The sequence below is a fragment of the Sitodiplosis mosellana genome, unplaced genomic scaffold, assembly GCF_009176505.1.
Source record: "Sitodiplosis mosellana isolate CC-2019 unplaced genomic scaffold, AAFC_SMos_1.0 Smas_scaffold_2, whole genome shotgun sequence".
Lineage (NCBI taxonomy): Eukaryota > Metazoa > Arthropoda > Insecta > Diptera > Cecidomyiidae > Sitodiplosis > Sitodiplosis mosellana.
In genome coordinates this window covers 8,448,513-8,475,982 of record NW_022595245.1, presented here as the reverse complement: position 1 = coordinate 8,475,982, position 27,470 = coordinate 8,448,513, and the positions used below count along the sequence as shown (strand labels likewise).

Below are 27,470 nucleotides of genomic sequence, written 5' to 3'. Positions count from 1 at the left end.
ATCCCTGCATATGCTGAAAACAGTTGACGATTGTATTTTTATACATCACCTTTTTGCCGTTTTTAATGTACGCCGTGCGTTCTGCAAAGAAAATTTGTTTGTGTGCCGATGCGAGTCGAGTCGAGTCAAGACAAAAAGCGTTCAGAATTTAAAAAAAAGGCGTTTGATTCAATTTCAGCACAACGTTTACAACTAAAATATTTCTTTATTTGTGTTTTTTTTTCATCCGATCCGCAATAACAATCATTTAGGTTTTGGATTTGATTTTTGCATAAATTTACTAGAATACTTTATAAATGTCATAGTTATAAATGTTTTTTTTTTCTTAAATGTTCTGCAGCTTTTAATGCTCAATACTTGTTTTGTTTTTGTCGTGATGCTTTATTTTGTTTTTGCCGAAAAAGTGAGGTTAAAATTGAAGAAATTTTGTATTTTTGTGTTAAATTTTAGAGAGTTTTTGTTTGTAAAATAAATCTAATTAAACACCCACTTAGTGCCTGCTGGTTGTTTTCTGGTTCGCCAATCGTTTGTTTTTCCTGGTCTTTCACAATCAAATTACTTTTCAAATACACCGAATCAAATTGAGTTTCACTTCGAAAGGCCGATCTGCTTTTTTTCATTCTATTCTGTTCTGTTTATCCAATTGACATAGAATTTAAATAGGTTTAGTATGATGAATAGGTTATTTTTGGTATTTTTTGTTTCAGCGTAAATTTTTTTTTCTCTTTATTTTCAATGAAGCTACAAAGCCGAATATTATTATCATACAAAGCCTGTTCTATAGAGCAATAGAGAGGAAAATCATGTTGAATTTTTTTTCTCGCAATAATTACATACTCCAAATTGGTATTTATTTTTACTTCCTTGTTGACAAAAAAAAGAACGAACAAATGAAATGCTTGATCTAAACAATTTTTTAATCACTTACTACCACTTAAATGACATAGCGTCATTTTTGTCAAGTCATGCACATTGTTTTAAACTTCTAGCAAATTTTGATTATGAAATGATATTTTGTTTATTCTTTTGCCAAAATCGTGCTATTCACTCGATACGTTGGGATCTGTCATCCAGAAAAAAAAACTGATCTGTCATCCAGTCAATAGGAACAAATCACGTTGAATTTCAAATAAATCACGTTGAAATGTCTTAAGCAGCAGGGAAAAATAGGAGAGAGAGAAAAAAACGACGTTTAACTTTTTAGATAAATAAATCGACTTGTCAAATAATATTGAGACATAGAGAAAGATTCCAGTTCTCGTTTGTACTTTTTAGAGATATTTTCCATTTTTCTGTCAATCCTTCGACAAGAAAAATGGCTATGGTATAGATCGAAATGATGAATAAACGGTTGAAGTGACCTTCACACAACATCTATACGATTGTTAATTTTTTTTTGTCATTAGAACTTTTGTTATTTTGTGTGAATTATTTTGTTATTCAAGCGAATAAATTTTGGTACTTGTATCCAATTTACAACACCATGAACGATTTTGTTTTTACTCGTTTCTCTTCTAATATGAACTGTGTGTGTGTGTGTGTGTGTGTTATAATAATCATTTGCGATGCATTCCATCACTAGATAAGTTGTAATTTTTTTTGTTTTTCTTTTCATATATAATAATAATTTCAGATTAAATTGTATGAAGTACCTAAATAATAAATTTTAAATGTAAATATTAACATACACTAGTTAGAGACTTCTTATTTTTTCATCTTTTGTTTTAGTTTAATATTTCTTCATTCGTTTCTTCACTCTTGTTTTCTTCATTTCCATGTGTGTGTTTTTTTTCTGTAATAATAGCTAAATCGTACAGTTTACGGTAGGTTCCATGCAAGCGCATTCTATGTGCAGATTAAAGAAAAAAAAACATTATCTTTAAGGGAAAACTAGTCTTCGTTTTTCTTTCCATTCATTTTTTTGTAAACAAAGTGTGTAAGTTGTGTTTTTTTTTCTTCCTCCATTTCTCAAACGAAACAACAATGTGTTCGTTTAATTGCATCAGCTAAGCAAATAGAGAAGATCGTTAGCATTATCAAAATCTCAGACGAGACCCGGTTTGATATCAAGCTGATCGGAATTGTCTAGTGGATTCGATGTATGATGCATTTGATGATGCATTGTCAAATGCTGTTGGTGCTGTTGCTGTTGCTGTTGCATATGCTGTGGGTGTGATTGATTTTGTTGGGCTTGTTGATGATCTAAATGAGCCTGTTGTTGGCCATGTGCACTGTTATCGTTGTGATTCACCTCTTCGGAATCGCTGCACGATTCCGATGAGCCTTTCTTCGATGTGCCATTTGCGCTGTGGGTTTTCACATGTTTCGCCAAATGATCACTACGCATAAAGCGTTTGTTACACACGGGACAGGCGAATCGCTTTTCACCGGTGTGTGTTCGCAAATGCCGTTGCAGCTCATCGGAACGGGTGAATCGTTTGCCACAAAATAACCAATTGCAAACGAATGGCCGTTCACCGGTGTGCCATCTTAAATGCGCTTTTAAATGGCTCGTCTTACCGTACACCTTACCTATGGAGGGAGACAAAAATAGAGAGTGTGTTATGGATCAAATCTGTGTTATCTGCGGCACGGTGTATTCACTGTTCATTTGTTTTATTTATGTTATGAACGATTGCTTCGCATTGCGTTCCATATGAGGCTTAAATCATAATTTTTGTAGCTATTTTGGATAAAATGCCTAATAAATGTCATAAGAATAGTCAATATTGAATTTTTCCAACTCCAAAATGCTGTATGAAACCGATTTTGTCTACTATTTTTTACTTATTTATCAAGAGTCAAGAGTCGTTATATGGAAAATTCATGATTTCTTCTAAAAACCAATGTGAAAAATTGAGAGAGAAAAATGTGCATTAACTCACCACATCCAGGTATATGACACGAATGAATGTTTCGCTTGCGTAAATGCAATCCGGCGGGTCCAAGACGTTCAGCCTCTTGACAATTTGGACAGTCGCATGTGGCGCGTCCGGAATATCGGCGCTGAGATCGTGGCGATGGGGCTTGCGGCGTTGGTGGTGCTGTGTTTGCCGTGTGTGGCAATGTGAAGCCACCGACTGATTGTGATGGTAAAATTTTGTAGGTATCTTGAAGTAAATGCTGACCAGAGCTAAGCAAATGCGCTGTATTGGACAACGAATGTGGGAACGATGAATATTCGGTGCCAGTTGCATAGTTTGCCATTGTTGCATGCATACCAGCCGCTGCTGCATTGTTCATGTCTAACCAACTACCGGCCGTACTGTGCATATCCCACCAGCCCGAATTTACCGATTCCGTTTTGTGTGTGGCCGATACGGCGGCCGCATTGAATGGCCAATCGTAGGCAGGATGCCGTGAATAAACTGAACCAATTGATGAATTATCCACCTTTCCCAACAGCCCTTGATGCATGTGCGGCTCTGCAATGGTTGCCGTTGGTGTGCCGGTAAAATACATGTCATTTCCATACTGTGCATTGGTCATCGAACAAGACGATACAACCGGACGACTATTCGATTCACGCACGAGAAAAAAAAATAGAATAGAACGAGAGAGAGAGAGAGAGAAAAAAAATTCAAATGTTAATTACAGTTTCGCCTCTGCACTCCGATCTTTAGTCTTTAGATTGTTTTCATTAAAGATATTCTTAATTCCAATCAAAAGATTTGATCTGCGAGATCGTTTTCTGTTAAAGTTTAGGTTGCCTTTGCTGTTGTTGTTATTTCTTCTATGCATTTATTCTTACCTGGGTGTAATATTTCCCATTGTTCCGGTCGTGGATAGGTTTCGTTGTGAATCGATTGAATTAACATTGTTTAACGTTGGCGAATGTTGTCCCATTGTTGGAGAGGCTGGACTCTTTTTCCAAGGATGGAATCCTTTGCCAATCGCTGCATCAGCCAATGGGGGTGGTGATTTGTTCGATAATTTATTGCATTGAGCAGCCAGCATTGCCAACGGTGTACCGCGTATGTTTGAATGATCCTGGAATTCAAATGAAGAAAAAAACGACCAATTATTAACATTAAACTTTCATTTGTTTCATCGCATATTTACTTGAGTCTAGCAACAATAATGAAAAATGCGAACGTAATGATTTCATTGGCAACTCTATTCGTTGCGCGTTTTTTTTTTCTTATATTTTTTTTTCACCAGAAAATCACAATTGAACCACACCAATCGGTGTGTCTATGATACGGAATATGAAATGAAAACAAAAAATTGTAAATTAAAAACAATTTATCCCACGGCTCTCACATTTGTTTTTCTTATTCAGTTTATTTGTTTCGTTTGTTTTTTTTTCGTTGGCGAGAACGCACAAAATGCGAAATGAAATGAAACTGTATACACAAGAGAGTATTTTCATTTGGTTGTTTTTTCTCGCTTCTTCTTTTCTCTGCAATGCGAGAATTCATTTTGTTTAATTTGTTTACGTGTTTATTCGGAGTGTGTGCGAGCCAAATGCCAACTCAGCTTTCTCATTCGCCAGTTTCACGAATACCTCTTTAGCTCTCGATCATAATAGACACAACTCTGACTTAAAATGTTTTGGCATGTTTGTTTCTTCTGTGAATGAAAAAGCCAAGCTAATGTACTTCTTCGCTTGTATCACTTGCTACACATTCATATCTATTTCTTTTCATTCTATTCGAATCATATCTTTGTAATTAAAAGCGAAGGGCAAAAAAACCAACTAAATAAAAATTACGAAACAGAAAATGAGGTATAACGCCAACAGAGCAGAGCGAGCAAATAAAAACTCAAATAATTGAATCGAATGATATTCGAAACGAAATATTTTTACATAAAACAACAATTTTCATGTTTTGTGCGTTCATTACATTTTCTATATACACACACACGCACACACACACACACACACAGTCGGGGAAAAACAACAAAAAGAAATGGGAAAAACGCGTGTGTCGATATGATGATGATGAAAATGAAATACAATTCGAACAGAAAAACCGTAGCAAAAAAGAAGAGAAAAAGCGGTTTTTTCGCTTGGTAGCAGGACAGAAAGGCGACGACTCTTCTGTTCTCTATATAGTTAATTTTTAATGAGTGACGAGTTTAGTTTGGAGCAAATTATCCGTTAGAATGCAACAATTCTTTTGATTCGGTGCACTTGGGCTCCATCTCTCTCTCTCTCTCTCGCTCTCTGTCTTTGCTGTGCAGCGATGATGGTCAATGCGCTTGCAGAATGTTCACAAAGCGCAGATTGATTTTATTGAAGGTAAATTATTAATTGAGGCAGCGTCATTTTTTGTGAACTGCACTGTAGTTAGCAGCAAGTAGTGAAAATAACGACAATGTGTCGTCATCATTGTCGTTGCGAAAATATTTAATAAACGCACATTTGCATAAATTATAAAACAATCAAGAAAAATTATGTTGCTTTTGAACTTTAAGAAATCAATATTATCCACATTCGGAATGTTGGCAAAAAGCCAGTTGCTTGCTTTTGACCGATCACAAAGTGACGCTTCCACCATTATGTTTTTGTTCATTTCTGCTTCTCTTTTCAGCTCTTGGAGCAAGTTTTCGGAAGAAATGCTATAAAATGCCCTTAACTAATTTCATTGAGAATCCAAAAGAAGAACAAAAAGCAACGACATTGTTTTGCCAATTTGCAACGACTTGCTGAGAGCCAATGACAAACCTCAACGACCAAATGAGAGCAACACGAGGATAAAAAGTGCTGGTTTTGTGAGTGTGTGTGTGTGTTGCTCATGAAATAATCATAATCATAATGTCGATCGAAAAGCATTTGGCTTTTTGATCAATTTAACCGACGACGCTGCTACGTTCACATTGTACACCGATTTGAGCGGCACTGCTGTTCAGTGACTTGATTCTCTCCACCGCTATGCCAAATGCAAACGCCTAAATGTCGAAGCCATTTTGCTTCTCGTTCGACATCGTCTTTGGCGAATGAAAATAATGTGGCAAACCAAAAATGGCATTTCAAGCCTGTTGTTGTTACTGCTGCAGCTCGCGTTAATATCGAAATGCTCGGGACCTGCATATTTATTACAATTATGACAATTTGCATCGCGAATCGAATTATGTATTATTTGCGTACGGCATTAACAAGTAAGCTGTTTCAAGTTAAGGTGCTCGCTTTTATTTTTCGCCCATAATAATCGTTTCTCTCTCTCTCTTTCTCTCTCCCTCGCTCATTTCCACATCGAACAAATTTCACGTTTCGCACATATTGCTCTTTCGTGCTTTTTCGCCTCCAGTTCGAGTGTTTGTTGGGTATGTATGTGCACGAGCGCGTATGTGTTGAGTCAAAGTCGAGATGCAATTGGAATTGTGCATGTCGATTTCAATTGATTCTCGCGTTTCATTACAGAATAACAACTGAAATGTATATATATATATGCTTTTTGACCTACAATTTTGACTTTAGTTAACAATTCATCAATAATAATGCCCATTCGCTTTTTTGTTGTGTTGTCGATTTTGTGAACATGAGCTGTGTGTGCGCGCGCCGCAGCTGCTTAGAACGGAAAAGACAACAATAAAAATTGAATGTATTTTTTGTTCTACTCTCGTTCATCCGTTTCCAAGTCCGAGTATACATATACGGCAAGAGGTTAATCAATTTGTACGTAGCCCCTGACCACTTCTACTTCAACGGTCTATTATAAAACATGATTTATTGGATTAAACGGGAACATTTGGATTTAAAGAAAAAACACACGATTATAAAATTATCGTTTCTAGAATTAGTAATTTTGAGCGAAAAAACAATCGAGAGAAAAGCTGCCGAATATAAACGATAAAATCGAACATTTTAAATACAGACGAACCTTTTTTCGATCCTTTAATCTAATATATTCGCTTTGTTTCCGGTTTGAATAAATAATAACTGAATCGATTTTGCTTTTTCCATCGAAAAATTGATCAATAAATTTTATTCAGTGTCAAGAAATCTGTAATTAAATGCCGACGGTGAACGGGTAACCAACCAAAATGCCTTTTTCCCCAAACATGCACGATGTTAATCTTGGATTCCGTTTGGGAAATGAATGTTGAACAAAGCAAATTGACAAAATATGCTCATTTTTCATGAAACTGGAGTAAAAAATGGGCTCATTCATGTTTTGCTCCTCGTAATCGGCCTTTTCGATGTTGAACATTTGTTAACTCTTTGGGTATTGAGCATTTTGTTGTTCGAACGAAAAAAAAAATTCGGTCCAAAAACACAACATTCATTGTGTTGATTTTTCGCGTGAAAAAAAAGAGGAGCAAAGTGAAGAGAGCTGTAATAAGCCGAAAAAAACATGGATTTGTTGGTACACATCTCTTGAAACCTACTTCAAAACGGAATAAATTAATAATCCAAAATGACATAAGCACCTACTTCACACTGACAATTTTTTTTCCTCTCTCTTTCTCTCTCTCTCTCTCTCTCTTCGTTCCTTTGCCACAACAAATGACAAACAACAAAAAGAACAACACAATGAATCGAACGAATTTGGCACACTCAAATCCATTGTGCATTTCAATGGACATTCGACATTCCTCCTCGCTGTGTGTGTGTGTGTGTGTGCTCCGCATTTTTTGTTTATGTTTCGTTGCACGTAAGCGTTGCAAATCGATTTAATGCAAAGGAATGGAAAATGGAATGAAATGAAAAATTGAGCAAACCATATACTTTTGAGTTGAATATTCATTGAATTTAAGCGCCCAGCTTTTCGAATGTTTTGTTTTGTTTGGCCTAAAATCAAACAAAATTCAATAGACGTTGCGAAAAATGGTGAGGAGCAAATTCTAGGACAACGACGACAACAAGAAATGTGAACAACGGAGATTTTGTCCAGGCGAAAGGAAAAAAAGAACTAATAGCACTAATCCCGATGACGTAGAGAGAGAGAGAGAGAGAGGAAAAGAGGAAGAAAAGCCTCACACTGTGCTAAATCATGCTCGAAATCACCTTATCCATTATTACACTCGATAAGCTGACATTATCCCGAATTAGTCGATGATTAGTCTTGTGAATATCGGCAAATACTATTAACTTTCCGAAGAATAATCTCTGGCTCTGGCTCTTTCTATTCCGTTTGTTATGAAATGCTCTCAATTCCTGTTAACATTATGACTGTTTATAACATTTTTTTCTCTCGTCGATGCTATTTTCGTGTGCGCTGCTTTTCTTCTTCGGAATTGCACTTTTCATTTGGGCCGTTTCAATTCTACAGAAAACACACACACACCTCTCAAGTTTTGTATTGTAATTTTCTCGGCAGGACACTTTTTTAAGTGGAAAACTTGTTTTTTTCTTCAATTCAATAAACGTCACCGAAAAAAATGTGAGCACTTAGAAAAAAAGTCGTAGTTGCTGCCATGAAATATTCAATGAAATGGCATTCGAAGGAGGAGAAATTAATATTTAATTCGATTTAATATTCAAATAATTTATGACGTTCGCAATTTTGAATCCATTTGGAATGGGATCAATAAAATAAAAACGAGAATTTGAAACGGAAATGAGTATTCTAAAATGTTTCTGGGTCTATTAGACGACACATGTCGAAAGCTAGCTAAAGAGATGAATGCTAAATTCAATCATATGTAGTTTTCATTCAAGTGATTTCCATTGATGGGTAAAAAGTGCGTATCGCAACAATCGCACCGCAATAGACATAGACACACTCACCGAATGAGTGTGATTGTATGGTGAATAGAGACTGGCTTAGCTTTATTTACACGTCATGCGTAACCTGTTGTTGGCGTATTACGTGCCAGAATGCGTACTGTGGGCGTGTTTTATGAAAAATAACATTTCATGTAAAATATATACAGTAAGCAGGCGATTGGTAGCAGTCGAGTGGTTCGTATGCTGTTTCGAACAGGCCGGCGCAATGCTATTTCACTTGATGTGTATGTTTTTTTTCTCTTGTACTTTTGTATGTACAGATTGATGTGTTGTACTTGAAATGGTGCTCGTCATCAAATCTAACGACGTTGTACAGCGCTCCCGTATTCGAATTGGAGGAAGTGTACGGTTTCGGATACGGTGGATCTATTTGCCAAAAGAAAACGGAGTGAATGTAATGGAAAGAAGAATAAAGAGATTGAAATTGATAGATAGAGAGCAGAAGTCAGTAGCTAGGTGATCCAAAAGGCCAGCACTTTGTGATAATTGTTGTTTCAAATATTTAATTTTCTACTTTTCCTATTTTGAATAAAAATTGCTCTTCTTTTTTTGTGTGTGTTTGCTGTGCACTCGCAAATCCATCGTGCAAAATCCAAACTGACATTACGATAATCGGTGGCTTTAATATCCACTTTATCAGCGATTTACAATTTTCGCCAGCCATTTTGATCCGCAACTTCTGCAAATTAAAACGCTGCTCGGTGCTGGCTGCATTGAGCGAGAATTCTTTTATAGTACCGTTTTATTAAATGCGCTACTTAAGTTTTTATGCACATCGAATTCGAGTTGCTGGGTTGTGATCCTACTAAATTATCGACTCGTATCGTAACACCACACATACGCGCCACTCTCGTTGATGGCATGGGTTAAAGCGCGCGCGCGTTCGCGCTTAACAGAAAACAAGAATACAGGGCGCGCGCACACAAAAAAAAGGCACAACACACATACGTATATAAGAAGGTGAATTATCTGAACTAAAATGTGGTAAAACTGTAACAAAAAACAAGAAATCCCTAATAACAGTACAAAATGAAAAATAAAATGTTGATTGGACGTAATGATTATTGAAGCAATGTCTCGCGAAGCCAATAACATCGCGACTGAATATCTGATCGCAATCGATTTGCTTGGGTATCAGTAACAATCCAACCAAATGCGGCCGTATATATATACGATACGTAATGCACTTGGCATAAAGCATAGGTGGATTGGATTTTAAATTGCAAAATTATACTTAAATAGAAACGTAAGAAGTCAGAAAAATATCCAAATGGGTAAAAATCCTCATCGAATAGAGAAGCAAAACGAACTGAATCGGCCGCGCTGAATTGGTTGGCAATAAAAAAAATAAAAACGCAGCAGAGAGGAGAAAAAAAAAACCCAGAGGTAGTGTATGAAGGAGAGAACAAAGCAAGAGGTAAAATGAAAATATTTAACGTGGCATCGCGATATTTACAACAACTGTGAGCAACTGCACACACACATAGAAGGAATATCATAGCAATTTTTGCGCAAGCAATTGAAAATATTTTCTAAAATGGATTTCTATTATATGTTTGGTGAACATTGAAAATTAAATCAGCGATTCAAAACCATAATTATTGCACATTCTGTGCACTTCTATTCGCCAAGCACACCGAGATACATACGTACATTTTCAGCGTGCGCTTCTACTGCTCGGTTTGAATAAGCGAAGGTGCGCGAGCGAGCGCGTTTGCGGAGATCGGACGTAAAACATTCAAATGTGGCCAATGTATTTGTGGTGGCTAAGGTGTTTGCAATGCAAGCATATATATATTCCAATAGCTACAAATAAAACCCATCTTTTCCAACCAACTTCTGCATAATATTTCCTTCTGCTGTATTGGTTCGGTTATTGTGTCTTTTACCCGCTTATTTTTATACATTTTATTTGTAGCGATTCGTTTGCAAAATCAAAACATAAGTAATCCAATGCAGTTTATTATAACGAACCGAACGGCATAATTTAATGGGCCGAAGTCTTTTCCAAATGGTTAACGTGTTAACTCACGACTCTTTTTTTTGTCTCGGTGATATCGGATGGATTCAGCGGTTGAAAGTGATATGGAAAGAGAGCAACTCAAAAAAGGAGTTATGAAAATACTGATATTGAAAAAGAATTCAGATGGGCTTCATCAAATCTGCATATTTACACATTAAATCCGATTGCCCACCCTGATGATTGACTACTGTTTCACCTGTTCTTTTATTTTTTTCTGTATCCCAACTTTCATTTCCATCTTTTTTTCCAATGAAAAATTAATTTTTTTTTTGATTCGCTTTGAAAATCTCTCACATTTGAATCTCATCCCAATCATCATTTGTGATGACTGAATTTAACAAATTTACACAAAAATCCAATTATAATGCGCGTTGAGTTTGTATAACATACTTTGGCCCAATGTGCCACGTTTGCAGCCTTTAATTTCATATGCATGCTCACTACCAATTTGTTTGTCCGTATCCCACTACTGTTTGTGATATTCATATTTTATGGCGGATGAGACAAATTCGAATTGGCAAAGGAAGCGGACGAAAAAAGCAGAACAGTGGCATGAGATAACAAACATTCACATTTGCGATTAAATTAAAAAGAGATCATCCATTTGGAAATCTTCATATTCTTGTCGTGGCCGGTCATAAAAAAAAAAACAACAAAGATGAAAAAGTGCTGAGAACCAGTGACTCCTTTCTTCGTACGTGTAGAGAAGAAAATGATTAAATGCAATTCTGAAAACGAAAAAATTGATGTGATTCCGAATCGGGCGCATTTTTCTGGTTGCACATTTTTCTTTGGAAGTAAAAAATAATTAAAGGAACCAATCCGATGTTGTTGGTTGTGCATGCGATAAATGGATTTACTTGAATATTGTAAAATCGTCTAGACTTCTTTCTTCTCCTCTTGATTTGGCTGTGTTGTGTGTGTGTTTTTTCCTTCTTTCTCAAAATTAATGGTTTTCGGATCGAGGCAATTAAATAATCTGGTAGCAAAAGGAGAGAAGAAAAATCACAAATGAAAAACCGCGGTGCGCAATTCGTCCGTAAACCAGAAGTATCACACGAGCAACGTGCGGCGTTTTAATTTATTTCGAATGTTGGAAGAGATTCATTTAATCGCTTTTTCTGTTCTACTGAATTACGATTTGCTTCGTTTTTCTTTATGGCAAATAAATGCAAAATAACGAGCTACCAAACAAACCAGTTCGAATTGAAACAATAGGATTTTTGCACGGACATACAAACACCAATGTGTTTTGGTTGATTTAACACATTCAGGGTAATTGAACGACGGTTCACGAGTTGGGTCGCGCGAAGATAGTTCAAAGTGGCAGTTTGAATCAGCTCTGACGAGGCAGAAAAAAAGAAGAAGACTATTGACTATTAAACACTTAAATCAATCAAATGTTTACATATCCAATGCATAATTGATTGTGTTTAAGTGGTTGTTACTGAACTCCATGCTCATATACAACGATCTTGTTTTATCAATATTGTTCTGTGTTTTTTTTTTGTCTTTTTAGAGGTATTAAACATGGTAAATGGGTGGAACAAAGACAGAGAGTGAGAGAGGATAAAAATTAGTTACAGAGGTTGTTTAAAAGCAATTTGAAGACAATTTATTTAATTGCGCTTAGTCGGTGTCGACTCTCGATGTGGATCGACCGCTGTTCAGGCGGTTTCGAAGAGTTCGCGCGCTCCGTACACAGTACATGTATTTGAAAAAGCGTACCGCATGCCATGCCTAACTAAATTGTATAAACATTTCACAGTCATTACTTCGTTTAACGTTTTTTCCAAAATTAATAGTTAAATTGGTTTAAATGAGCATTAGAAGTAGTTGAAACACTGTGTCTACTATCCCCCTCACACTCATGCAAAACTTTTTAATTCCAGCGCATTTTTTTTCATTCACATTAAATTTTCAAATCGCTTTCGGCAAAAAAATGTTTTTTTTTTTGCGCTTAGCCGCACTTATTTATTATTTCGGTGGATTTATGACGTAACGACACAGTAATTGTGATGTCGCATTGAGAATATAGAACATAATTTAGCTCAGAACAAAAATAGTTCTATATCAATTTTGGACGAAAAAAAGTGAATCTACTTCATTTTTGTTTCAACCCTTCCGTTGCACGTCTTTGTATCCGTTGATGGAGTGTAAAAAAATGTAGTGGAACAGAAGTTTCTTTTGTTTAAATAATAACATGGTTAAAACCACAATGTTCGTCTGGCTTCTGAAATGACCTTTGTGTCTGAAATCGAACATTATTTCTCCACATGCCGATGGAAACAGAGAGATGGATAAAAGGGAAAAAAAGAGTACGTATTCGGTTCAAATTTTCATTTGATCGGAATGGAAAAATGTTATTAAACGACCTACTTATAAATTGATGTTACACAAAGCCTTCGTCTACCGAGCCAGACGACATATGCTCACTCTCTTGGCCAAACACACCATCCACACACACACACACACACACCAAATAATTGTTGTATTCAATATTTTACGGCAATTTTCAGAATCTGATGTTACACTCGTTTGCTACTAAGTGCGTTGATGTGATCGAACGATGGTGGAAAAAACAAGTTGTCATCATTAAATATATAGAATTTTCTCTCGGGCGGAAAGAAAAAGATCAACGGAAAAATGTCGCTCAAAATCCCGAGCATAAAATTGAAAAAATTTCCCGCTGCACATTTGTCAGCGTGACGACGATTTCCTTCAAGCATGTGGTGGCAGTAGCGGCGGGAGGGGACCGGGAGGTGGAGGCGAGCGAAAATGTCGCTTTTGACAATTTAAGCAGCATTTGCGATCTAAATGTGGTGTATAGCCGTTTAGCAGTTGTGTGGGTTCCGGATCATCAAAGCGCATAATGCCCCATTTACAACAGCGTTCAAAATTATTATACGCAAAACACTGGTAAATGAACATGTTAAAAACAAGATTCTCCGCAATGCACTCACACACACACACACACACACACACATAAGAGCTACTTACGAAAAACCAAAGAGAAAAAAAACATAAAACAACAACAACAACGACGACGCACATAAAATGGACAAGGGAATTAGTAAGAGCAAACAGAAGAAAACCGCAATGCATTTAAGTTTCACGTCTGACTGTTTCAGTTCAACATGGATAGCTTGCAAACCACCAAATTATGAATATAAAATAATAAATAAACACTTATGCTAGTTAATAAAAAATTACTTCCCTAAGTAAAAGGCTCTCGTTTATTGTTGTTGTTGGTTTTTCTTTTTCAATTGGTTGGAAATAAAAAAAAACGTGAAAGAAAAATTACACGGTTTTTTATTGTTCATATTCAAAAGCTTCTTATTTCATATGTCATTGTGAAATTGAAAATAGTATCGTTGTTTTTCTCTCGCTGAATAGTCAGACTAAATGCGAGCAAATAGATCAATCCATTTTGTATTGTGCATGTGTTCAATGGGATACTCTCTAATTGCGGTGCTCCGTTTTTTTTTTCTAATAATTTTTATGCGGTGATTGCATTCAGATAAACAACAAAATTGCAACTGATTGTTGTTGCTGCAAATACCGATGAATATATTTTTAGAGTCTAATTTTTTCCGTTTCGCCCCAAACAACATCACACCTGAAGCAAATACACTGATCGAAATAGATAACGACAAAGGCGGCGGCTTATTTTCCACCAAATTAAAAAAAAAACTACGTCGACTTTAATTGTTTCATTGTATCCTACCCTCGAGTCGTGTTTCGTTCAATTGAAACACAATGTTGCACATCTATAAACAAAGAATCTGCGCTGTGATCAGCATTGCCGAGTGAATATCACTGATTAACTCGTACTGGGATGCAAATCATAATTATGATTTTGATACCACCAATAAAGCTATTGACTTCAAATTGAGAGTCGAGTCTCGTTCAATCAGTCGGTTCGGTTGTGTTTGTGTGTGTGCATTTATGCGATATAATGACTTTTACGACCGGCACGGAAAGAAACTGAGCCAAGGATAAGGATTACCTGTTCTGCTAAGGATCTCACAACATGCAATAAATATATGATGAAATAAAAATAAAATGCTGTGAATTGACATGCAAACAGTTTCGTATTTTGTTGTTGCTGTTTCGAATCAAAATGAGAAAAAAAAGAGAACAGGAAAGCAATATCAATTGCTTGAAGGCTTTGCCTACACCTCAACGTTTCGTTTGTCAACATCTGAATGAAGAATTCTGTCTCTGACATTGTTGTTTTTTCTTTCATTCGATTTTGCTCTGCCAGATGGTTGTTGGTTCGACTCCTGGCAAAACCTAGACCAGATTGTTATTTAATTTCACAAATCAAAGAAATTGTTTATAGAAAATATCGAAGCTTGATCGTCAGCTTTTTGTTTTTTCGTTTCCATTTCGTTCTTCACTTTTTTCAAACCATCAACCAACTTTACCGACACATTCATCTAACAACCTTGAATGCAACCTTAAGATATTGTAATTGACCATAATTTATTTCGTCTTAACTGTATATGTATTATAAAGTGTTTTTCTTTGTTATGGAAGAAAATTGTAGTGATGCAACTTTCTAAGGAAATTGAGATCATGGCTCGTGATAAAAAAGTAGCGAAAAAAATGGTTCCTCCTATTGGTGTGAATGATATTTCGATGATCAACCGGGGGAAACCACACACATTATGTTCTTTTGAACTGGCAATTACGAGTGGGATATTTGGTGTTAGAGTGTTAAAATGTAGCCCGACATCGGCCAAAGTCAATGACTTAATAAGCCAAAATGATCGAGCCTATGCGTTGATTGGTTCAATCGCGCGAGCGCGGGGCACAATTCACCTTTGGCTGTTTTGTTTCAACTAGCACAGCGCGCACAGTCACAGCGGAAAATGTTTATCAGTTACAAATAGCTCAAGTTTGATCTTAGAGAAGCGATTCAAAAGAGAGGACAGAGAAAAGCTTGCATCACATTTCTTCACACCTTGCTTGATGGCAACGTACTGTGGTCGTCATCGTTGTAGTCATCGGAATAAATTGTAATTTGGATTTAATTCACCGTCATCATTATTACGTGTAATCCTCATCATCATCATCAATAGAATGGATTTTATTGGCTCATGTCTTCATTTAGCATCAGCGTACGGCTGGTTCACGTGCGCGAGCTGCTCAAATTAAAATGAAATTCTTTGTATTTCACTTGGAATTGCATGTCGTCTTCGTCGTCGTCGTCGTCGTCGGCTTATGACAGTTACGACAACAAACATTTTGGACGAAAGAAATGCGTGCGAAGAGCGTGTGGTTCGATTTTGCCTCTTGATTCCCATTTCTAGGAATCGTGTATATTGCGGTTTTAACACAAATACATGCACACACACACACACAGAGCAACAAGAACAAGCGGAAACAGCGTAATATGCAATTATTATTGTCGATCACATGAGACTATGTCATGAAAAACGTTGAACGTTATTCCAAATGAGCTGCAGATATTTACACTTCGATTTGCTGTTAATTTCTTGCTTTTGGGATCGCCGGTATAAAGTCAGTGTGTGTATCATTGCACACTGCAGTCAACCAATTTGCCTAGCTCTTTGTAAACTCAATTGGCAAAAATTGAATAGTTCTACGTAAACGATATATATGAGTATGCACATAGTGCTGTTAACGCTACATATTCGCCAAATATGCTTGCACTTGCTTGACTGTCGGCATAAATCAAAGAACATGAATTTACATTAAAATCGTACGAAAAAAGAACGACGAACGAACGAATAAACGAAATAAAAAACGATATGTATAAATAAATATATGAAACAAGAGGCCAAAACAAGAACTTAAATGAGTTATTGGTACACACACACACACACACACACACTTGCTTAGGAGGCACAAAACGGTTTGAGACAGAAAACCATTAAAAGGAATTGAGAAAAATCTAATCTTTATTTAAAATAAAGGGAAAAAAATGAATGAGAGAAAGAACAACAAAAAAAATTAATAAATAATTATGCCTTTTTTCTATCTCTTTTTCTCGCTTGTTGTTCTCTTCTGGTTTTTTTTTTTCATTGTGTTCATCCATTTTCATTTCGGGGTCTCGAGCGGCGGCATACATGAAAAGTACCGAATTTTGTTGGCGTTTTATGTTTGCTCGCAGTGATCATAATTTCTCTGTTTTTTCGACATCAAATTAAAAAGTATGCATTTAGAGTGAGCTTTAAGTAAGCTAGAAACCAAGATGATGACCTTAAAATAAACGATGATGATGTGTTATTTATTATTTGTTTGAACTAAGTAGTTACGACCTCATGAAGAAGTGTTTATGAAGCGCGCGACCGAGCTCTTTCTTGTACATGATGTTAAAATATGAAAATTTGCAAAACACTTCTCTTTTATTGCTACTACAATAAAAAAAAAAGTAGTAATTTTTCTGTGTGTCTATCTCGTGCCGAAAGCAGTCTAACATCACCGGAAAATGTTTGTGGCTTGAGGTAGGTGTTTATTTCAGCATTTAAAATGTGTTCTATGCGTACATAATAAAAAAAAAGAAGCGCACACATACACACCGCAATTTTGTCATCGCAATGAATAAATCACCATATGGCATAAGCCACAATTCATTTGGCAAAAATGAGGCGCGCACGCACCACAGCCCAAGCGACACATGTTCCGACAAAGTAGTATGAATCAAAAACAGAAACTAAAACACGATGAAGGAAGACAACAACAAAAAATATGCTAACGATTTGCTTTATCGCCACCATAAATTTATTAAAATGCATTGGAAGTGACATGTCGACACATATATTCGCTAACTGAATCTCGCTCAGTCTCTCTCAGCTTTCTGATATAGTGATACCCCAGAATACTGTGCAGTGTGCAGTCACTCACACTCTTCGTGTGCCAAAACCGATATGACTTGAAACGGCCGGCTCTTTACCACCATGCGTGCATGTTGTTTGTTTTTGCTCTTGCTAAACATGATCATGATACACTCACGGGTGTGCGCGTTCTTTCTTCTCTCGACAAATCGGTATTGGCGCGTATGCAAATATGAAAACAACGAAAATATTCATACCTTTTGGGATGAAATACAGAATATTAAGCCGAGCACACACACATACAAAAAGCATTATTACGTTAAAGCCGTCAGCACAGCAGGTTTCAACACCAGGTTTTCTTTAGTCTTAAGCAGTCAACTTATTGCTTTTATGCTGTTGCTGGAACATTGGCTTCTCTTATTCCTCTCTCTCTCTCCCTCTCTCTCCCTTTTTGTTGTAGGAAAAATGCTTCGTGTCTCAGCAAATCTCCGTCGAAAGTAAAATAAGTCGAGATACACTTCGAAGCCGTTGAAGCGGCAAAATGCAAGACAGAAACAACCAAATGAATTAACACACCGAATCAAATGAAAGTCAAACAGAATGTCAAGTGATATATCGCCCGATTCATAAATTGAATTGTTTCGCTTCTTTTTTATCGCCCAGTTGCAACCGACTGAAAATGTATGTCAAGATATGTAGTGAAAAATTTTTCAAACGATTTCATCCACAAGTAATTAATTATCCGCAAGTGAAATGAATGCGGACAAATTGTGCACAACAAAACACGTTTACAGCTACCGGATATTCAAATTAAACATAAATTCTTCTCTCTCTCTCTCGCGCTCGCCTGATGAAAATGCTGAATCGAAACTATTTCACGGCTGATAATGATGAAGATGTTCAGACATTTAGCGCGCCTTTGATGATGAAAACATGTTTACTTTTGAATTATTCGATATTTTTCAATCGCTCAACCGTAGCATCAAAGGTAATGTGAATATTCCGATGATAAATGGACGGTATTTAACGCAGATTTGGTTTTTCAATTTATTGAAATGTTTATTCAAATGTTTTTATTTTTTTTTTTTTTTTTTAGTTTCAGTTTTTTCTTCTTTTTTTTAATTTGTTTGTTCTTTTTTGTTTTTTTCTTTGTTTTTGTCCTGTTTTTTTTCTCGCCATTTAAGAAAATCGCGTCACAAATGCTGTTCACATTTCAAGCTGAGTCTAGAAGTTCAAGTTTAATAATGAAGCATCGACAGACAAAATGCTTTGTAATGAGCAAAAAAAAATCACCTTCCATTGCCTCATCAACGCTGCGAATGTGTTGTTTAGCGTAGCAACACCGACGATCGGATCATCTAAAAAAAGCGAGTATACGCACACTTATTATTTGCACTAATTCAACTAATAATTTCAAGTGAACCATATATGCATGTCAGTCGATTGCATTCTTGGAAAAAATAGTGCAACCATGTTGACATTGTCAGCTCCGGGGTATGTTCTACAAGCGAGGAGAGTGAAATAAAGCATGCCTTAGCTCAGCTCAGCACAGCACAGCGTACAATCATGATCGAGTTTGAATATCATGCTTCACAGTTGATAATCGGTCGCATATACACAATGCAGGCGTGCAATAGTTGTTTGCATGGACTTGAGCATAAAGTGTTTTTGGTTCGTGGCGAATGAAAGAAGTTTAGGCCAATAATAATAAGTGTTCGGAGAGCGATCTCACAATCATGGTTGGAAAAGGAAAAGCGCATGTGTCAAGTGAGTGCAGGCAAGCAAATGAACGAACGAGCGAACGAAAGAAAAAAAAATTCAACGTAAAACGAAGAAGAACGAATGTTGTTCTCGATATCAAGAGAAGAATGTTTGCCGAGAAATCTAGCAATAAAATCAAATGCAATGCGCTTGAGTTGATGTAGAGAGCTAGGGTACTGTGTGAGACGATCAAACGATAAATCGCTCCTGTTAATTTTGATTTCTCCGTTGTTGGCAAGGAAAATCACGCAAAATATATCTACATCTCTTATGATACATTCAATTAGGTTGAGCTGAATGCATTTCTCTTGAAATTCATCATTATCAATTTGCTCAATTTAAATGTCGGCGCTTGAAGAAGATCCAGCTCCGCAAGCGAACGAACAATGAATGAAATAACTTTCTGGAAATGGCGACAAAGACCAATTCCGTTTAAAACCGTTTTAGTTGTTACCGCTCGTCACAGTTACGTCTTAGTTAGTGTCATTCAAAATATGAATTAATTTGGATGCGTGTAGATTCGGAATGCTTAGGTAAAATTCATTGCAACCGATCAAACAACGGTTTTTGCCATTTCACTGTCGAATGCACTTCGTTTCGTCAGAATTTCAGCCATTATGAATGAAATTATTAGCATATTTTGTCTGGAAACGTCAACACATTGTCTCAATTGTTGCTATTTTGGCTTTGCACATTTTTATGGTTTTTCAACACGGCTATGGTTATGTTTTCAACCCGATTCTATTTGAATTGTCGTTTAATCTGCGTGTAATATCTAGGTCGTGTTCTGAAAAGTGTTGATTGAATAAACTCAAAAGCCCCCCAAGCACATTGCTTATGTATGCAATAAAATACACTTCAGCATAACAAGAGGATTACCATGAATGATAAGCTTCAACAGCCAGTACAATGCACCGCACACCCTCATGATTCCATCGAAACGGTGTTATTCTCCGTTCTTTTTTTATTTGTGAATAAAAGAGGGTGTTGTCTTGCCGACACCGTCAACAATGCGAAATCGACGCAAATCAAATTATTGCGGTTTCGAACATCATTAAACAATAATCAAATAAAGGCCAAATTAAGGCAAAACATCAAACAGCGGGATGTTTTGGCAATATTTTTTCTCTTTCTCTAGATAAGAAACATATTTTATGCAAGAAATGACTCGAACCTTAGGATCGCCACAGTATCACAAAGAAAAGTCAAATGTTTTCTATTTGATTAAATATTCATTTGTTCTCCACTTTTTTCTCCTTCTTCGAGGGGAATTAAAAAAAAAATTCAAGAATTTTCTATTCATCGCTTTGCGTTCTATGCGAACGTAATTATGTGGCTGGTTCAGAAGTACTTCACACTGATAATTGATTGAAATTAAATAATAAATTCCATAAAAAATTCAGTAGCAACAACTAGTTTTGAATAAAAAAGAATACGTATTACGTACATGATAGACGCAATGTCTCGAATAAACTCAACTTGATTGTAATTAGAAGATTAATTAAATTTTATGTCAATTTTAATTTGGAACCGGTGTATTTCATTGAACACAATGCCTGCTCCAATTATTCAAATCAATTGGAAGGATAAAATGATGGAATGTGAATAATAAAGCGAAACACAAAAAAAAACAATAAACAAACAGTTGAAGAGACAATGGATTTTTATATGCTTGGAATGATATCCATAGAAGAATGGTCGGTTATTTTTCTTCGATGTATCATTGTTGGTTTTCTCTATCCACTCTTTCTATCTCTCTCTCTCTCTCTCTGTCTGTGTGTCTCTCTCGCACTCTCGAGATAATAAGCACCTTGAAATCTGTCGAACATGCGGCACATAGAAAAATATGTATAGTAAAATTATTACATATGCTGCTCCCACAAATGTGCGGCAATTATAATGTGAAAAACTTTAACAACTAGAAAAAGGATGACAACAAAGTTTTTTTAAAAATAGTTTTCGTTGTTGTTCGTCTTCATTTTGTTGGTTATGGGAAGGGTTAAAAATATGAACCGTTTCCTGCCTCACCGCATCGAATGTGAAATGTCACAGCCAAACGGCTACAAAAGCCGAAGCAATTATGATTTATTACGTACGAAAAAGGCAGAAAATAAAACAAAACCATTCGGTTGATCTATTATTTGGTGTCTGGATGGAGTGTTTGGAAAATGAAGAGAAACTTGTTCAATAAATTTATAATAATTCTCTTGTGTTTCGTATCAATTGTGTCGATTGTCATGTCGATTCATCAACTCTTTCCTTCTTCGTTCGACATATGCTACTATCGGTTTTGGTGTTTGGTTTTATTGGGTGACATTAATTGAGTAATTAAATAAAATGGGGCTCCAATCATCTAATTTTGAAAATTTTCCGTTTTTGATGACTAAACAAATGGTGGTGGTTTTGATTTCCACGAATTAGTGTGATGCCTTTCGATGGTCATACATGACTCACGAATTTATATCAAGAAATTGCGTTTTAGTTTAAACACTTTTCCGAAACGAAACACGAATACAAGAGTGAAAAGTGGTCTAAAGCGATTTTTCCAATCGAAATATTCGATGCAGAGACAACCGAATAAACGACATGAACAACATGCTGATGAAATATTTATGGACGCGCCTCGTTATGACAATCGATTCAAGTGATTTGTTCAAGCTGAGTATGTGACACACAGCACAGCACAGCACAGCATGGCTCACGGTTGGCTCGACTTTGGCGCACGGCACACACCAAATCATCCAACGGTTTTTTGACTCGTGACATTCGCGTTCTCTTTTCAATTAAACAGCCTTTGATTGAATCAACGAAATGTACACCCATTGACAGCGCGACGTCAAAACGGCGAAGCCCAACACGAAAGAGCATTCGAAGCAGTAATGTCGAATCGCCGTGGTCGATTGACGCATTGGCAAACGAAATTATATTGCCTATCAAGAAAAATGGCGATATTCCACCAAGGAAGATCGGTTAATGCATTCATCATCTATCAAAATCCTGCCGAGCTGTTTATTCGAAACACAAACGGAGAATGCTTTCGCTGTTTTTCGGTGAGGTAGTTTCCTTTGGTGCGATCTCAAATTACAATTAAACGGAGTTACGTTGGTGATTTTGGTATGACAAAAGGGAGCGCTGGGAGAGAGAGGAAGGATGGCATATAATTTGTATTTCAAAACGGAGATTTCAATCGGCAGAAAGGAGGAAGGATTGAGTTTTTTTTCCCTCTGATGTGTGTGTGTGTGTGTGTGTGTGTTGTGTTTGAAACAGGATTATGTTTTGCTACTAAGCGCACATATCAACGTGATATCCGTTTGGTGAGCGCTGTTTTTTGTTGTTCGCAATGGTCCTGGTTAGTTCCCATTGCCATTTTTTTCGCCTCTCCCACCTGGATGCAGTGTGTTCAATTTCAACAATATAGGTTTACATAGCGCACCCTTTATACACAGTACGTACCACCAAAAACTATATCAAAAGTTCGGCGCACATCGCAGAGAGAGAGAGAGAGAGAGAAAGAAGAAAAAAAAGCGTGTGCGATCGAGAACAACGGCAGCAGCCGCAGTAGAAAAAAGAGAGATGTGAATACATCCACAGGAAACTAGTTTATCTCAGCAGCGAGTGAGAGAGATATTGGATGCAACATACCACGAGTATAATAATCATTTTTCATCAACAATACAAAAAAAAAACTATAATATGCACTTTGTCGTATGTTCACAACAAAATCCATCTGTATAAATGTTTCGACATGAATACCAATAGGCTGTGCCTGCGATGCTCGCCGTCCATGCCACAGCACCGAATATCCCGGGTGCAAACGGTAAAACATAATCATATAGTTTTCGGATGAAGGTTAAAATTACAATAATAATCATCGACAATGGCACATTCTTCTTGTTTTTTGTGTAAGCCGTTCCTCTCTCTCTCTCTTTCACATCGTCGACAACTGAAATTTGAATCATCAATTATTTGCGGAGTTGTCTCGCCAATGACAAAATTATGTTTTTCCTTTGTTTGCAACGCAACGCGCACATTCGACAAATAAAAACGGAATTCCGAAATAAATATGGCTGCAATTGTAGAAAGGGGATTCGAAACGCATTTTTTTTTCAAAATTGCATAGTAGGCAAGGGATAAAAATCCGTTCTTTTTTTTCATTGACGCCATTTTCTCTACCTCAAAAACGTTTTTAAACCGTACGGTAACGATTCCGGTTTTTCTTTCACATTATGCATATTTCGACCCATGGCCGAACAGATTCCAAAAAGGAAGCAAATTAAAATTGTGATACTTTTTTCAAAGACCATAAAAACGGTTCATTCTAACGACAAGCAATTTATTCTAATGAAGATTTAAGTATCCACAAATAATGAAGACGAAATAAATTGCTTTCGGCCGAAATGACGACGTTGTGACATAGAGATTCATTAGGAATTTTTCATCAATTGTTCTGGCTGTTAGAAAATCAGTGGTCGTGTGCTGAAAACACTGTATGTGCCGCACGCCACGCCACACAGCCCATTTTGGTGAACAGACGCACACTCACGCATTCAAAGAGATTTATGACTGTTGAACAGTGATATTGGTTTGATGACGTACGCACATCGGTTTAATTTAATTTTTGAAATAATTTGGTAAACGATGTCATGTCGGCTTGTGGCACCGTTTCAATTTTCGATTCTCACCAAAAAAAAAATCGTCGTTTGAGATCATGTTGAAATGCAACACATATTGTCTACTGTTTCTCTAATGATTTGTTGTTTATGGCGACAACGACGACGACAAAAAAGAAGATTATCGGCGTAATTTTACACTTCAAATTAAAATAATTATCGCGCCAAACACAAAACATGTGTGGGTTTTCCGAGTGTGCGTTTGTTGACGTGATGAACACTGCATTGGCGTGTTGAAAAGGGGTAGCTCTTGCTTTGTGTATCACATTTCACCGAGCACAACGCGTCTCCAGATTTAATTTGAGGCGATCAGGCTCAAATGAAAACATTGAAACAGCATGGAATTATTTACTGATGCTTCATTAAAACAGACACACAAATTATGCTCTCGAATAACCGAAATGACTCCATTCTCATGATGGTCGCTTAGTGATAAATGAATTTAGTTCTTGTGTAGAAGAACTTTCGATTGGAATTCTTCAACAAGGTTAAGGCTCTTAATTATGTGCGCATTTGTCGAACATTGTCCAAAGATTTATCAATATTTCGGTAGAGTACAATGATGGGAAGGACTCTTTTCAACATTGTTTGAGAAATTTTACGATGACTCAAGATAAATGATCTCAAGACACAAATAAATGTTCGGAATTAATTAATTTCGACTTAGATGAGCTACTGATTCTTGGACGATTTTTTTTGATGATTCATGATTCTATTCATGATTCGATGAATGAATTTTTAGTAAAATGGATGGACTAATGCAGTATCATTGACATTTTTATGATGTGAATGATTTCAAAACAAATCCCAAGGAGATGGTTACAGTCAGTTCAATAAAGTGTCTTCCAACACTCATCAATGGAGATAATCCAATGGTCAAGATAAACCAATCTCAATCAAAAGATTAACTTTCCATTTTGAAATGGCATTTTCCATGTGTCGTGTTTCATTTCAAAATGTCTAAATTATGTGTTTGAATTGATCGCTGTCCTTCGGAACCAGATCAATCGGAGAAAGTCTGCGAAATGTGATGCGAATTGCAACAAAAAGGCATTTTACCATTGCAACTGACTTGGACAGACAGTCGTCGCCGTAGCCCGGCGGTCATAGTTTTGAAATGTAACACCAAAGAGAGCCGCACACGATTAACGCTTCCAACAACAAGTTGAACGATACACACATTTTGTACTCTCTTAAGTCATATTTCAGTGTTTCGTGTACACACACTGGCTGTAAGAATATTGACGTTAGTTTTCTGTGCGTTTTGTGTTTTTTTTTTGCCGTAAATTATTAATGATTAATGATTTGATGCTTTTTTTAAGGTCTGAATTTTTCTACAAACGCCGCGCTAATATACAAAACTAAAAACAATAACGGACATGAAAAAAAGAACAACAAGAGCGAAGCGCCATTCGAAATCATCAAAAAACGAAATGAGAAAACTTATGGAAAGCAAAGCGAGAGAGCTCATCAAGTTTTAATTTGGAAATGGGCAATGAAGTTGAGCGCCAAGTCTAAACATCACGTCGATTTTTGAATACGATTTTTTTTCTGTCTTTTTTTCAAACTTCGATTCACGTACAAAAAGTTTTTTTCTTGGTGAAACGGAGCAGGAACTGTTGTGAGTCACATTGTTGAAACGCACCTATCACGAGGCGCAGGAAACAAAACAATTATTGAGAATAAATTATTCGGTCAGATTTGTTTCGTTTTGTGGCAAACCAACAACGAAATTTTCCCATTTCGTATGCATAATTATCGAATAATCCACACAAACACAGTGAGAGAACAATTCAAATTATACGAAACGCGCTAGTCTAGACTGGAAAAGAAAGAAGACCTGGATGATCCTTCACACGAAAACATGTCGCAACTTTGATTTAGGAAAGATTCGATTTAGTTTGCTCCTTTTCTCCATCCTTATCTTCGGCATCTTTTCTTCTTGCGATCGCTCTCAAATCTCTCTCTCTGTGGCTCACTTGTTTTCGGTTTGGGATTTCAACACATGAAACAAATTGGCTGTAAGATTGGAGTGTTACAAAATTGGTTTAGCAATTTTCTGTGTATGGTTGTGTTGTGTTGTTTTTCTGTGTTCCTTTGGATCACTGTAGTTATTTTATTTTGCTCTCTCTCTCTCTCTCTCTCGTTGTTCAACATTTGAAATGAGCGCCGATACAAGATAAAAAGAAGTTAAAAGCGGCAATTTTTGTTAGTTGGTCGGCGGCTCTCATTCTAAATATGCTTCTTTTTTTCTTTCTTTTTGGTCCATTTACTTGACTTTCTACCTGGAAATTCTGGGTGCTGTTAATATATTTTTCATCTTTTTTCCCTCTCTCTCTCTCTCTCTCTTTTTATCATGTGTGTGAGTTGTTATTGGAATAAATCATAAAAATACATTCCGGTCCGATTTCGTGTATTTCCTTTTTGTTCGTTTGGCAAACGAATGATTTTTTTGTGTTTCGTTTTGGTTGGATCTTTCGGGCGCTACTCATTTGTCGTTTTGCTAAAATTGCCGTTATTTTATCTTGATTGCACAATGGCCTAACAAAATTTCACTGACTTTATGATGGTTGAGGTTTCGTTTTTATTTTTTTGTTTGTTCGTAAACAGATTTGATTGTTCTTGGGTTTTTTTTTCTCTTGGAATTAAAACCATTCAGCGCGCGGTTTTCATAGCTAATTCACAGATAGATTACATTCTAGTGGTTTTCATTTCTCTTCTCCTTTCTTTTGATAAATTTTTATGGTTTTTTTTTCTTCTTTTAAACAAAAAATAAGATAAAAATGTGATGTGTATTGAACTCACGTTACTCATAGTCGGCTTTTGCATATGGTTGGCAATATTCGTAATGTTCATTCCCATTGACGGTATTTGTGAACCATAAAATTGCCCTGCCGTCGGTGTCATATCCGTTAACATTTTCGTAACGTTCGTGTTATAATATCAGCGCTTCGGATGAAAATGTTTCAAATTCACTGAATTGAATTAAAAAAAATTGTATTATGAAATTAACGTTGCGCTTCTGTTTATGTGTTTTTCCACTAATTTTCCTCTTTTATTCTCCTCTTTCTTTATTTCTCTCTCTCTCTTCTTTCAAATCCGTTGCACCTCACGGACCGATTATAATCGACAGAGAATTAAAAATAAAACGCACAGACAACTGAATATTTGTTATTTTAAAAATGGTTCATTTTTGCAATTGCAAATGTGACACGCAAATGAATTCAAAACGCTTTTTCTTTCTTTCTTTCGTTCACTCATAAAGTTTTTTTTCGTCAACGCACGCAATAAAATGTTTAGAGAAACCAAAAAAATTAAACAAATATTTCCTTTATTTTCGATTAAATTTGTAACTTTTCTATTGAGAAATTGAAGCGAATTACATCACATCGAAAATCGGAAAAAATTTCATTCAAAGAAAACAGAAACCAAAAATGTTATGATAAAAAATCGTTCGATTTTGAGCGAAATTCGTGAAAAGTACACAGCGTTCGTACAGTATATACGAGCTCACACGTAGCCAGTTGCACACT

The 27,470-nt window shown here is 36.3% G+C and overlaps 1 protein-coding gene across 1 annotated transcript; it reads right to left on the bottom strand.

The window, feature by feature from the left end:
* Positions 1–173: 173 nt before the first annotated feature.
* On the bottom strand, positions 174–27,470 carry LOC129564869 (transcription factor Sp9). The gene is made up of 4 exons (XM_055439063.1): positions 26,743–27,470; positions 3,752–3,990; positions 2,886–3,514; positions 174–2,532 (listed from the first exon to the last, which is right to left on the bottom strand). Exons 1-4 carry the CDS (start codon positions 26,854–26,856, stop codon positions 2,045–2,047), a joined length of 1,470 nt encoding a protein of 489 aa, XP_055295038.1. The 5' UTR covers positions 26,857–27,470; the 3' UTR covers positions 174–2,044.

Coding starts and splice junctions, on each gene's coding strand:
- LOC129564869 (XM_055439063.1), bottom strand. CDS start 26,856: ATGTTAACGGATATGACACCGACGGCAGGGCAATTTTATGGTTCACAA. Junction 3,991..26,742: donor AAAAGCCGACTATGAGTAAC/GTGAGTTCAATA, acceptor TTTGAATTCCAG/GATCATTCAAACATACGCGG. Junction 3,515..3,751: donor ATGGGAAATATTACACCCAG/GTAAGAATAAAT, acceptor TGAATCGAATAG/TCGTCCGGTTGTATCGTCTT.